The sequence below is a fragment of the Eriocheir sinensis genome, chromosome 25, assembly GCF_024679095.1.
Source record: "Eriocheir sinensis breed Jianghai 21 chromosome 25, ASM2467909v1, whole genome shotgun sequence".
Lineage (NCBI taxonomy): Eukaryota > Metazoa > Arthropoda > Malacostraca > Decapoda > Varunidae > Eriocheir > Eriocheir sinensis.
In genome coordinates, this window is record NC_066533.1 from 4,506,496 (window position 1) to 4,521,269 (window position 14,774).

General features: G+C 44.3%; 1 protein-coding gene across 2 annotated transcripts in view; it reads left to right on the forward strand.

Moving 5' to 3' along the window:
• The window catches only part of LOC127003218 (adipokinetic hormone/corazonin-related peptide receptor variant I-like), a 129,718-nt gene extending 117,462 nt beyond the window's left edge, over positions 1–12,256 (forward strand). Inside the window, exons 5-6 of one of the 2 annotated variants that reach the window (XM_050869596.1) lie at positions 627–697; positions 9,498–12,256. In XM_050869596.1, coding sequence (XP_050725553.1) covers positions 627–697; positions 9,498–9,800 — 374 coding nt within the window. In that variant the 3' untranslated portion in view covers positions 9,801–12,256. The remainder of the gene's footprint in view (positions 1–626; positions 698–9,497) is intronic. The other variant, XM_050869597.1, reaches the window with a different exon arrangement.
• Positions 12,257–14,774: the final 2,518 nt, after the last annotated feature.

Genomic DNA, 14,774 nt, shown 5'->3' on the forward strand with positions numbered 1-14,774 from the left:
CCTCAAGGGTGGCATTAGTTTCGTAGCCCGTCGCTGTACTCTCCCCAGTGATTCAATGTCGTTATAAATAATAGACGAGAACTGCACTGCGTAGCTATTCCTGGTAAGATTTCACCAGCGAGTTATAAAAAGTCATCTGACCGGCATCTCATTTTCGATATTCCTCGCTACGGGCCCAAACACAGTGTTAGCTTTTTTGACAAACAGGAGAAGGAAGGAAGGAGGAAGGGGAGGAGGAGGGGAGGAGAAGTAGGAGAAGGAGGAAGAGGTGGAGGAGGAAACAAACCGTAAAACATGTTCTCGGAGGAATGTTTTGTAACTTTTATACAAGTTTGAAAGATGAGAGAGAGAGAGAGAGAGAGAGAGAGAGAGAGAGAGAGAGAGAGAGAGAGAGAGAGAGAGAGAGAGAGAGAGAGAGAGAGCAGACAGGATTCAAAGATGGAGAGGATCTATACTGAAGAAATATAGTGAAAGAAAGAGAAAGAAAGATGAAAGGGAAATATTGAGTTCAGACCTTTACTAAACTGACCTCCCTTTCCTTTCCCTTCCCTCCCTCCTTCACTCCCTTCGTCGTGCCATCCGTCCCTCCCTCCCGCCCTTCTTCGACCCTACCTGCCTTTCTACAGGATCGGCGAACACGCGTAGCACCGTTTACAACTCAACGAGGGACAGAAGAGCAATGGGAGTCATGTTGCAGGTGAGACGAGAGAGGGAACAAAGGTGGCCACGCAATTACAGGGAAGGAAAATAAAGTAAAACAAGTGATTGGAAAGGTGGGAAGGCACGGGAAAAGTGAGAATGAAAGTATAAGAGGAAGGAAGGAGGGAAAAGGAAGAAAGGGTGGATGGCTGAGAGGAAAGGTATTGTAACGAGTGGAAAGAAGGAAGAGAAATGGAAGAATGGAGGAAACATAGGTGGGGAGGTGGAGGAATATGATGGAAGGAAAACAGTTGGACGTGAAAGTAACGTGGACGAAAAGAGAGAGAGAGAGAGAGAGAGCGTTTAGAGAGAAAGCAGAGAAGGGGAGAAACGAAAAATGCAATAAAGGGAGAGAAGGAAAGGAGGAGAAAGAGAAAAAAGGAATACATAAGGAAAATGGAAGAGGTTCAAGAGATTGAGTAATGAAAGAGAGAGAGAGAGAGAGAGAGAGAGAGAGAGAGAGAGAGAGAGAGGTAACTGGAAGTGGACTCCGGTAGATCTGTCATCATTAATCTTCGCAGTACCTCCGTCAGGTTTTTTGGAGGAATGTATTACCTGTGTAGGAAAGTGATTAGCTTACCTGAGCGTCTTGCAACAGGTGTGTCAGGGAATGAGGAGAGGAAGAAAGCGGACAGGTGCTACATATTGAATTCTCCGGTGTTGTGTCTGTCTGTTTGTGTTTGTGAGATTGTCCCTCTCTCTCTCTCTCTCTCTCTCTCTCTCTCTCTCAGCCTTATCGATGTCAGCAGCACTCTTCCATTAGCAGCTTTTTTTCTTCCGCTTGTCTTCACCACCCAGCATCACCAGCCTCCCCCCCCACCCCTTCCTCCTGTCCCTTCTCTCTCTTCTCTCCTCCTCCTCCTCCTCCTCCTCCTCTTCATCAGCTTTTCTGCATCCTGTCACGCCCACTCTCTGCCTTCGACTGCTTTAACTATTATTATCATCATTATCAACTTCCTCCTCATCCTCCTCATCCTCTTCCTCCTCCTCTTCCTCCTCCTCCTCCTCCTCCTCCCTCCCTCCATTTACTTCCTGCTTTTCCTCGCATGACCTTCCCCACTCCTCTTCCCACTAATATGTCCTTGCTTCATTATCTGATTTTCTATTCCTTTCCCTTCTTCCTCTTCCACCTCCTCCTTCGTACCTCTCCTCCTCCTCCTCCTCCTCCTCCTCGTCGTCGTTCTCCTCTTCCTCCTCATCTTCCTCTTTCTCTTTCTGGGCTCTTTCTTCTTGTCTTTCTGGCCTGCCTCTTTGTTTTCTTATCTCTTGTCTCATATTTTCTTATTCTTCTCTCGTCTCCTTTGTCTTTTGTTTTATTTCCTTTTGCTTTCCTCATTTCATTTTATTTTTTCCTTTGTTCTTGTCGTTTCTTCTTCTCTTCGTTTTTCCGTTTTTTTCTCTCATCTTCTATTATATTTTCTTTCCTTCCCTCCTTTTTTCTATCTCTCCTATTCGCTTCTCTTCTCTGATTCCTCCTCTTCCATGTTTGCTGTCTTTCTCTTGTTTCCTCTCACGGTTCCCATTCTTCTTTCTCTGTTCTTTTCTCTATTTTCTTCTTCTCTTCTTTTCACCTTTTTTCTCTCATCTTCTATTATATTTTCTTCCCTTCTCTCTTATATTTTCTCCTTTTCGCTTCTCTTCTCGTATTCCTCCTATTCCATATTTACTCTCTCTTCCTTCCTCTCACTGTTTATGTTCGTCTTTCTCTACCTTCTTTCTGTTTCTCTTTCATGTCATTATCACTCCTCTACTTCTTCTTTCCCTTCTTTACCATCACCTTCTTAACTCTTCCGTTTTCCTTCCCCTTCTCCTCTCCTTGTAATTCCCTCCCCCCTCCCCCCACTCTCTCCTTTCCTTTTCCTCCTTCAGTCTTGCATAATTTTCCCCCGGCAACCAAAAACGCTGCGGAATATTTCACTTCTTTGTTCCCTTTCTCTTTGGCCTCGCCGTAAAAGAGAGAAGACAAAGAAACTACTGAAATAATGGTATGATGATAAGCTCAAGTTGCTCTCCCTCATTACGTCTTTTTCAGAAGTGTATTTGTTCGTTCTTGTTTTCCCTACGCCAGAAGAAAATTGTGTGTATATATAGTCTTAAGGGATAGTGGGGGGAGCTGCTATGTTATTTTTAGTTTATCATTTTATACAAGCGACACGTACAAGTACCTCTCGTTTTCTCGCGGCCATCGTGTTCCTGGAAAGGGAGTGTAGAAATACCTACCTACTCATTAATCAAACATTCTTTTCCCCACATGACGATTTGGTGAGGGAGGCGGTGCTGGTCCCGTTGACGTAAGCGAAACATATTGGATTTCTCACACCGTCATTATCATCACCGGCACCATCATTACGGTCCTTTCACGACATTCTCCACCTCTCTCTCTGCCTCGTGTTGGTGTACTCCATCCTGCTCCGCCAACAGCTTTACTTTTATCTCTCCATCTGGTCCTGTCTGCCTTCCGAAATTGACTTCGCTTTTGGCCACTGTTCTATTTTCTTTTATAGGAGTGTTTTTATTTATTTTTGTCCTTGAGTTCCCACCTACTTTACTGTAAAAAAAATGACTACAACATTATTTGGGGTGTAATTCTTATACTTTGGCTGTCCATCTGTCATCTGTTCTACACATGATAAGGCTTGCTCAAACCCCCCTCTTTTTTATAATCGTCATTAGAGCATCTTCAACCTTTTACCTGCTCCTTAATCTTTTTTTTTCTCTTTTCTTTTTTCTCTTCTATTTCATTTCCTAACTTCCTCTCTTTTCCCCTCTTCCCTTCCCTTCCCCTGCTTTCTCATCTTCTATGTTTGCTGCCTTTCTCTCATTCTTCCTCTAACGGTTTTTATTCTCCTTTCTCCACCTCACTCTTTCTGGTTGCCTTCCATATCCTTACCGCCTCTCTACTCCTCTCCCTTCATCACCGTGCACCCTCTCTCTATTTTGTACGAAGCATTTTTCTCTCCATTCTCTTTAGCTGCGCTGAGCTCATATTTACATCACGACCTTCTAAAAATGTATAATTTAAAGTCGTGTCAGGCGAAAGGCACAAGGGAAAAAGAAAACCTTAAGACGACGGAAAATGTTTTGGTGTCCGTTGCCGTCATGGTTTTTAGTACAATATTTTATGGATACAAAAGGGAAAAATAGACAATGCAATAGCAAATTGTTTCGCACAACACCACTTCGTACACATGGAAAAACTTGTGTTTTCTATTTCATCAACCTTTTCCATTAAAAATAAGTCAGGGCTCAATCTTATACTTGCCAATGCCACACAGTTTACGATAATAGTGTTACTGAAATCGACACAGCATTCCCAAATTAATATATCAGTAAAGACAGGAGCCACAAAGGGACCAACCTGCCAATAAGCAGCAACACCAATCTCCAGTTCACCGTTCACGACTGCCGAGTGGTGCGTGCCCGACCAAGCCTCGCGCAGCCGCGCTTCTCTCCTTGTCCAGTACGCGTACAGTACAAGTCAGTGGGCGGCCAGGCCCCTAACCCTAACGACCCATGGGGAGCGCGTACCCCCCGACAGACCCTTGGCGTACCCCCTGGGGTACGCGTTCCCCAGGTCAAAAAAAATCTGGTCTAAGTGATAACACACACACACACACACACACACAGGAAACTACACTACTTTTCTTCTCTGACTTAACTATAATTTATACTAAATATATATTAGGGTAATTACTAACCGCACCAGGGTACCCCGCTAAGCACAACAATTAAACAGTGTGATCCTCTCACTCACGACAAGGAGACTGAGGAACTAAGGAGTGCTGAGTGACCGGTAGTCAAGCCTCACCCGTTCATTTCCTGTACAGTACAAGTTAACAACCTGTATCAACAGGACCTAAACAAGTGTCTATCCTTCAGATAACACTTCACACCTTTTGTTTTACTCTTGACTACTTTTTAATTGCTTAATTAAATTGATTTAACATATAAAGACGAGGAATAAAAAATAAAAAAAAATAACCCCACCCAAAAAAAGCCCCCCCCCCCAAAAAAAAGTTTTTTTTTTTTAACTGGGTTTTTTCCAGCCCTGATTCTTTTTATACCTCTGTGTCCTATATTCACATCTCTTTTACCACATTTATTACCCACATTTCATTTATTTCAATTTTTACTCGTATATCCTCTGTTCCATTTGTTACCCATATCTCCTTAATCTCCTTTATTACCCATATATCCTTGATCTCCTTTGTTACCCATAGCTCCTTAATCTCCTTTGCTACCCATATATCCTTAATCCCCATTGTTACCCATATATCCTTGATCTCCTTTGTTACCCATATCTCCTTAATCTCCTTTGTTACCCATATCTCCTTAATCTCCTTTGTTACCCATATATCCTTAATCTCCTTTGTTACCCATATATCCTTAATCTCCTTTTTTACCCATATCTCCTTAATCTCCTTTGTTACCCATATCTCCTTAATCCCCATTGTTACCCATATATCCTTAATCTCCTTTGTTACCCATATCTCCTTAATCTCTTTTGTTACCCATATCTCCTTAACCCCCTTTGTTACCCATATATCCTTAATCTCCTTTGTTACCCATATATCCTTAATCCCCATTGTTACCCATATATCCTTAATCTCCTTTGTTACCCATATATCCTTGATCTCCTTTGTTACCCATATCTCCTTAATCTCCTTTGTTACCCACATATCCTTAATCTCCTTTGTTACCCACATCTCGTTAATCTCCTTTGTTACCCATATCTCCTTAATCTCCTTTGTTACCCATATATCCTTAATCTCCTTTGTTACCCATATCTCCTTAATCTCCTTTGTTACCCATATATCCTTAATCTCCTTTGTTACCCATATCTCCTTAATCTCCTTTGTTACCCATATCTCCTTAATCTCCTTTGTTACCCATATCTCCCTGATCTCTTTTGTTATCCATATCTCCTTAATCTTCTTTGTTACCCATATCTCCTTAATCTCCTTTGTTACCCATGTATCCTTAATCTCCTTTGTTACTCATATCTCCTTAATCTCCTTTATTACCCATATCTCCATAATCTCCTTCGTTACCCATATCTCCTTAATCTCCTTTGTTACCCATATCTCCTTAATCTCTTTTGTTACCCATATCTCCTTAATCTCCTTTGTTACCCATATCTCCTTAATCTCCTTCATTACCATATCTCCTTAATCTCCTTTGTTACCCATATCTCTTTAATCTCCTTTGTTACCCATATCTCCTTAATCTCCTTTGTTACCCATATCTCCTTAATCTCCTTCATTACCATATCTCCTTAATCTCCTTTGTTACCCATATCTCTTTAATCTCCTTTGCTACCCATATATCCTTAATCTCCTTTGTTACCCATATCTCTTTAATCTCCTTTGTTACCCATATCTCTTTAATCTCCTTTGTTACCCATATCTCCTTAATCTCCTTTGTTACCCATATCTCTTTAATCTCCTTTGTTACCCATATCTCTTTAATCTCCTTTGTTACCCATATCTCCTTAATCTCCTTTGTTACCCATATCTCATTAATCTCCTTTGTTACCCATATCTCTTTAATCTCCTTTGTTACCCATATCTCCTTAATCTCCTTTGTTACCCATATCTCCTTAATCTCCTTTGTTACCCATATCTCTTTAATCTCCTTTGTTACCCATATCTCCTTAATCTCCTTTGTTACCCATATCTCCTTAATCTCCTTTGTTACCCATATCTCCTTAATCTCCTTTGTTACCCATATCTCCCTAATTTATTTTGTTCCCCATATCTCCTTAATTTCCTTTGTTACCCATATCTCCTTAATCTCCTTTGTTACCCATATCTCCTTAATCTCCTTTGTTACCCATACCTCCTTAATCTCCTTTGTTACCCATATCTCCTTAATCTCCTTTGTTACCCATATCTCCTTAATCTCCTTTGTTACCCATACCTCCTTAATCTCCTTTGTTACCATATCTCCTTAATCTCCTTTGTTACCCATATATCCTTAATCTCCTTTGTTACCCATATCTCCTTAATCTCCTTTGTTACCCATACCTCCTTAATCTCCTTTGTTACCCATATCTCCTTAATCTCCTTTGTTATCCATATCTTCTCTACCTCCTGCTGTTACCTACATTTCCTTTACTTCTTTTGTTACCCACATCATTTTTCCATTTTCCTTTATTATTTATTGAATGCATCGCCTTTAACGAATTCATCTCCTTTAATGCAGGTCAAACAGCAGAAAAAATCCATCCACAGATCATCAGCGCGATACACACACTGGGCGTTATTATTGAAATTTTCATGTTTATTCATATTTTCATATGACTGCGTAAATAAAGTAACTACTCCCCTGATTTGGACCATCCGGCCAGCCAGGTGTGTGTGTGTGTGTGTGTGTGTGTGTGTGTGTGTGTGTGCGAATTTATGAGGGCTTATGTGATTTTTCGGGATCTAGTTTTAGGAAATTTATGCTTTAAGTAATTTCCTTTTATTTGGTGTGTGTGTGTGTGTGTGTGTGTGCCACTAATTATATACCTGTCTGTTTAGTACGTGCTGTGTGTTACCTTTGTGTTCGGACTTTTCATGCGTTTATTTCATCATTTCTCCACCTAATCATCTCCTTATCGTTATCTTCAATCTGTTTTTCATTGCTCAATTTCTTATATTGCTTCATTGTTCGAAACATGAGGAGTAATTGCTCTCTCTCTCTCTCTCTCTCTCTCTCTCTCTCTCTCTCTCTCTCTCTCTCTCTCTCTCTCTCTCTCTCTCTCTCTCTCTCTCTCTCTCTCTCTCTCTCTCTCTCTCTCTCTCTCTCTCTCTCTCTCTCTCTCTCTCTCTCTCTCTCTCATCTCCTTCTCTCTCATCTCCTTCTCTCCCACACCATCCTCACCACAACAGCCTCACCATCACATCACCTTTCCTCCCTTAGCTCATTTTCACCATCCTTAAGCTATAGTCATACTGACGTTACGACCTCCTAACGACCACCTGCGACCCCAAAATACAGCGATTCACACCCACCGCTTCCCGACTACATAGGTGGCAGAGTAGTCATGCGACCGAACGGCTACCGGCGGTCGTTTAGTGTCCGTCCAGTGTCCGTCCAGTGGATGGCCGGACGGCGCCCATGGTAAGATTCACACCTTGACCTCACACCTGGAGTCAGGCCAAGACGCCCCCCATACGCCGACCGGTGACCGACAGGCAAGGACCAGTACGCGTCCTGTCGCAATGAGAACGGCGACCTCCCTTAATGACCTGCTGCTGACGTTTTACAGTAATATTATCACCCAGTTATATTACACATTTTTCATTCTTATTTTTGTAAATTGTATGTGAAAAATAGTTTCTTATAATGGTAATGAAAGTATTTTGTGCTTCACTGCAGTAAAAGACGGATATTTGTGCCCCCCCCGCCCCCTATATGCCGCAGACATGCAAAAAATGCTCCAAACAATCTTGGTTTAACCTGTTATTAGTATTTAAGTAACATTATATTCCTTCCAATGCATTTCCATCACCCTGGGCAGAGCAGAAGATGAAATTAACAATTCTTTTTGAAATGGATAAAAGCCACTAGCTCCACAGACGCTCATTGTTACTGCTGTGCACATCATGTCCTGCAGTGATTTATTTTGGTTAGGCAGAGGTGACCCATACATATTTGCCCGTGTGCTTGACCTGTGGAGCAGGTTGAGTCGGGACGGAGCTTGGACGGGCTGAGGGGCGTGGGACGTCACTGCTCAGGAATGTACCTCATTTCCGGTCAAGCTAGGGTGGTTTGACCTACCACCGGTCGCCGCACAACTCGTCGTGTGGTGGAAGGCCGGACGTCAACCACGGCCAATGACAGATGAAAAGTGGACGGCGAACATCAGCGACCTCCTACTATCTGACGGCAACCTGACGGCGTCCGCTTGCCATCCGGTCGCCGTTCAACAGTTAATGGTTACCTGTCGGCCACCGGTGGCAGTCCGCTGGCCGTCCAGACGCAGTCCATTCGGCCACCGGACGGCAACCTTTTTTACGATCGGCAGCGACCTGAGAGGTCGGCCGGAGGTTTTAGAACATGACCTAAGATCTCCATCGGTCGCAGGGCAGACGGAGACACATGATCGCACGAACGACCTTGTGAGACCTCCCGCGACCTACAGGTCGCTGGAGGTCGTCGGTAGGTCGTAGGGCCAGTGTGACTGCTCCTTAAACCTCCAGCCGACCTCTCAGGTCGCTGCCGGTTGTAAAAAAGGTTGCCGTCCGGTGGCCGAATGGGCTGGGTCTGGACGGCAAGCGGACTGCCACCGATGGCCGACAGGTGACGATTAACTGGTAAACGGCGACCGAATGGCAAGCGGACGCCGTCTGGTTGCCGTCAGATAGTAGGAGGTCGCTGATGTTCGCCGTTCACTTTTCATCTCTCTCTCGCTCTCTCTATCTCTCTCTCTCTCTCTCTCTCTCTCTCTCTCTCTCTCTCTCTCTCTCTCTCTCTCTCTCTCTCTCTCTCTCTCTCTCTCTCTCTCTCTCTCTCTCTCTCTCTCTCTCTCTCTCTCTCTCTCTCTCTCTCTCTCTCTCTCTCTCTCTCTCTCTCTCTCTCTCTCTCTCTCTCTCTCTCTCTCTCTCTCTCTCTCTCTCTCTCTCTCTCTCTCTCTCTCTCTCTCTCTCTCTCTCTCTCTCTCTCTCTCTCTCTCTCTCTCTCTCTCTCTCTCTCTCTCTCTCTCTCTCTCTCTCTCTCTCTCTCTCTCTCTCTCTCATTCTCTCTCTCTCTCATCGCTCACTCACTCCCTACCACTACTTTGACCTCTCCCTCTCTCTCTCTCCCCCCAGGTCAAGGTGAGGTCGCTGCTTCAGGAGTGGAACAGAGGCTCGCAAAAGTCGCAAGAGGGGGCAGAAATGGCCACGATGGTCCCTCTCTCGCTTCCCTTCCCCCCGCCCCCTAAGCCCCCACCCTCAACGCCCACGGCCTCCCACGCCCGCCCACGCATCCCGCCCCTCGAGACCCACCCCGAGGAAGCCGATGGGTCCTCCGGGTACGGGTCTTGCCACGCCCACTCCTTCAGAAGCCATCACGACCCGGCCACCCTCGACCACCCCCGCCCCCGGGTCTGGGAGAACCACCACTCCTGTTAGGGTTAGGGTAGGCTCCCCGTCACTCCCACCCCTCACGCCGCCTCGCTCGCTTTCTTTTTTTAGCTACTCATCTTCTTACTTTTTTTTTTTTTACAACAAAGGAGACAGCTTAAGGGCACAAAAAAGGAAACAATAATAATAAAAAAAAAAAACGCTACGCGCTTCTCCTCCCTCATTTCCTCACCCCCTTCTCCTTTCTCTCTCTTCCCTCCCTCATTCATTCAATTCTCCTTTATCTCTCCTCCTTTATCTCCTCCCTCAAACCCCTCCTTTCTCTTTCCCTCACTCCCTTCCCTTCTTCTTTCTCACTCCTTAATCTCTCCCTTGAACCACTCAATTCTTAGTTATTCCTTTCCTCCCTCACTCACTCACTTCTTTCTCTCTCCTCCCTCCCTCTCTCACTCACTTCTTTCTCTCTCCTCCCTCCCTCACTCACTCACTTCTTTCTCTCTCCTCCCTCCCTCTCTCACTCCCTTCTCCTTTCTCTCTTTCCCTCAAACCCCTCACTTTTTAGTTACTCCTCTCCTCTCTCCATCCCTCCATTCCCCTTTCTCTCTCCTCTCTTTCTCTCCCCCTCTTTTCCCTCTCTTTCTCCTCCCTTCTCTCCAGTATCTATTTCCCCTCCTTTGTTTTCTTGGTCTCCCTTTTCTATCAGTTTCCTTCCCACTTCTATTTTACTTGAAGATTTCCTTAACACTTAAGTCACTTTCCTCCTCCCTTTCATATTTTCATTAATCCTCAGCATATTCCTTATTAGTCCCCTCTTCATCCTCCCCTCGTAACGCTGTCCCCTCCTCCTCCTCTCCCCTAGAGCGTTAATATTCCTTTCCCTCCCTGTCCTCCCCTCCGTCTTGACCCATTACCTCATCTTAATATTCCTCCCTTCCCCCTCCTCCCCTCCTCTGTGACCCATTCCTCTCATCTTAATATCACTACTAATCTTCCTGCCAATTAGTTCCTCTCCCTCCTCTCCCTTCCCTCACCGTCCTCCCTCTCCCCTCACCTTCCCCCTCCCCCTCTGATCTAGGGTCATTGTCACTGTTTCCCCCCCCCCCCATAGATAAGATCACGCCCCCTTCCCCTCACCCCCTCCCCTTTCCTCCTCCAATAAACACCATGACCCCTCTTTTTCCCTCCCGTCTCCTCCTCTTCCTTTTCCTCTCCCTTATTTTAATATAATTTTCCCCCTTCTCCTCTCATTTTTTTAAGGATATTTCCCTTCTATCTTTTTCCCTGCCTCTAACGCTTTCCCTCCCCTTCCCTTTCTTTCTCCTCTTCCTCTTCTTTCCTCCAAGTTTAATTTCTTTCCTTTTTCCCTTTTTTTCTTAATTGTTTTATGACCCAGTTCCCTTAACCTCTTTTTATCTTCCTATTATGTATTCCCTTTACCTCCTCTCTTCATCCGTTTCCTTTCCCTTTTTTCTCTCCCTTTAACTTTTTCCCTTCTCTCCCCTTCTTTTCCTTTTTGCTTTAAGACCACCTTTCCTCTGCCCTATTCCCTCCCTTCTACAATGCTTTCCTTCTGTTTACCCTCCTCATCCGTTTACTCATCTTTCGCTTTTTTTTCCCCTCATTTTAACTTCCATCTTTCTCCTATTTTTATTTTATTTTATTCCCATCTTTCGTCTGCCCTACTCCCTCCTTTTCATAATGCTTTCCCTCTGCCTCATCTCCTCATCCGATTTCCCATCTTCCCCTTTTTCATCCTCATTTTAATTTCTTCCTTTTTTCTCCTCCTTTTCTGTATTCCTTTATACCCCCTTTCCGCTACTTTATTCCTCCCCTCTATAATAATTCCCTCTTCATATTCTCCTCCTCCGTTTCCCCTCTTCCCCTTTTTCCCCTCACTTTAACTTCTCCCTTCTTTCCCTTCCCTTTCCTTAACGTTTTATGACCCTCTTTCCTTACTTTTCCCACTCGTTTGTAATGCTTTACTGCTACCCTATCATCATTCGTCTCTACTACTTTTTCCCCTCATCTTTAACATTTACATTTCTCTCTTTTTCCTCTCTCAGTTTTATACCTCCTCTAACACTCCCCTCTTTTACCTTCTCTCTAACACTATTCTCATTTCCCGCCCCTCTGAGACTAACCTAAAGTCCCCTTCTCTAAAATTACCCTTATTTCCCATCCTTTTAATTATTATCTTAACCCCTTTCTCATATGTTTCCTCTCTCCCCTCCCTCCTCCTTTCGCCTCAATTTCATACATCCCGCTCTCACCCCCTCTCCTCCCCTTTCATTCCATTCCCCCTCTCCCCCTTCCTCCCTCACCCCTCATCATAGCAATGCTCCCCTCAATAGGGTGATATGGGATAAGGTCAATGAGGGGAAGACGAAAGGTTCTGCTGATTATGGTTCCTCGTAAAAAAGGTCACCAAGCCGTGGGGGTGGCACGTGTGTTGAAAGGAAAATTACAAAAGTGAGGGGAAATGAAGGGGAGTGAGGGGGAGTGGTGTGGAGCGAAGGGGAGTGAGGGGAAGTGAGGGCGAGTGAGGGGAAGTGAGGGCGAGTGAAGGGAAGTAAGGAGGAGTGTAGGGAAGTGAGGTGGAGTGAGAGGGAGTGAAGGAAAGTGAGGGGAAGTGAGGGAGAGTGAAGGGAAGTGAGGGGGAGTGAAGGAGAGTGAAGGGAAGTGAGGGGGAGTGAAGGAGAGTGAAGGGAAGTGAGGGATAGTGAAGTGAAGTGAGGGGAAGTGAAGGAGAGTGAAGGGGAGTGAGGGGGAGTGAAGGGAAGTGAGGGGGAGTGAAGGAGAGTGAAAGGAAGTGAGGGAGAGTGAAGTGAAGTGAGGGGAAGTGAAGGGGAGTGAGAGGGGTGAGGGTGAAGGGTGAAGGAGGTGAAGGAGAGTGGGGGGTGAAGGAGGTGAGAGTGAGAGTGAAGTGAAGGGGAGTGAGGGGAAGTGAGGGGATGTGAGAGGAGGGGAAGCCATACTGCGAATTCCATCATAATGTTTGGCTGGGTTAGCTAAAAAAATGTGTTTGTTTATTTGCATTTCTTTACACACACACACACACACACACACACACACACACACACACACACACACACACACATACAAACATACAAACAAACACAATTCCTCCAAAACACATAACATTTCTCAGGTAAAATTATTATCTCTCTCTCTCTCTCTCTCTCTCTCTCTCTCTCTCTCTCTCTCTCTCTCTCTCTCTCTCTCTCTCTCTCTCTCTCTCTCTCTCTCTCTCTCTCTCTCTCTCTCTCTCTCTCTCTCTCTCTCTCTAAACACAGAGAGAGAGAGAGAGAGAGAGAGAGAGAGAGAGAGAGAGAGAGAGAGAGAGAGAGAGAGAGAGAGAGAGAGAGAGAGAGAGAGAGAGAGAGAGAGAGAGAGAAGGGGGCGAGGTCCATTACTAAATTTGCTCAGACCTAATGGTCTCAATAATCAACTATATTCTGTAACTTTATATTGTAATTATACCAATATCTCTGTGTAACTATAGGCGTGTGTATGTGTGTGTGTGTGTGTGTGTGTGTGTGTGTGTGTGTGTGTGTGTGTGTGTGTATAAATGTGTGTATGTATGTAAGTATGTATGCATGCATGCACGCATGTACGTTAGCATGTATGTAAATATGTATGTAAATGTATTGTGCGTCGTTAGCTATGAAAGAGAGAGGCGAATTATAAAACAACATTATTGATAATGAGAAGAAGAAGAAGAAGTAGAAGAAGAAGAAGAAGAAGAAGAAGAAGAAGAAGAAATCTTAAGAAAGTCGTGGACCCAAAAGAAATGTGACAAGGCTAGTCCCTTACGGATGGGTGGGTGGGTAAGCGCATGCGCAACATGCTGAAACATGTACAACGACCGTGTGTATGTGTATGTTTTTAATCCTAAACTGTTTGCTCAAAAAAAGAATAAATATTTTCTGTGTAAATGGGGATGAAAGCCAACACGAGAAAAATAAAGAAAACAATATTAATAGTCAAATGAATAAGCGACTAGTGTGAATGTAATTAACCTTCCCAACACCTTACCATGTTTCATCTACACGAGGGTAACGATGTGCGTGGACCTCACCGTTATTTTGTATGTGTAGTGCTAGTGATTCTTCGTCGATGCGAAGGTCAACTCTCCCATCTACGTGTTCGTATACCTAAATAGATAAATATATATTGATGTGTGTATATATATAACTGTGTACGTGTTTGTGTGTGTGTGTGTGTGTGTGTGTGTGTGTGTGTGTGTGTGTGTGTGTGTGTATTTCAATATAGAGAAGCGCCAGACCAAGGACTATGTAAAATAAATGCGCTCAATGTGTGTGTGTGTGTGTGTGTGTGTGTGTGTGTGTGTGTGTGTGTGTGTGAGTGTGTGTGTGTGTTTGAGTACATGTATGTATGCATGTGTGTACGTATATATGTGTAGGTATATGTGTGTATGTGTAAGAGGTGAAGTACCCATGTATTTTTGTATCATAATCATCTCGATGTATCAGATTTATGTATACCAGACCTCACTACTCTAATTCAATATGAATAAATCTGGATATTATGTATTAACGTTATTCCTTGCACCTTTATGAGAGAGAGAGAGAGAGAGAGAGAGAGAGAGAGAGAGAGAGAGAGAGAGAGAGAGAGAGAGAGAATATAGGTTGCAAGTCATTGCGTATCAGTGAGTTAGTGGTGTAGGAAACGTAAGGTAAGGACACTGGTGACAGGAGTAGGGTCAGCGTGAAACAGACAAAACAGGGAGGAGACGGATGCATCATGGAGGAAACGGGAAAAACGGGACGTAAACAGATACAACAGGAATGAAAGGGGTAAAAAAGGCAGGAAACGGGTGAACCAAAAAATAAAAAGGGTAAAACCGGGAAAAAATCGGCAAAACAGGGAGGAAAAGGGTAAAACAGGGAGGAAATGGGTAGAAACAGGGAGGAAATGGGTAAAACAGGGAGGAAAAGGCAAAACAGGGAGGAAATGGGTAGAAACAGGGAGGAAAAGGGTAAAACAGGGAGGAAATGGGTA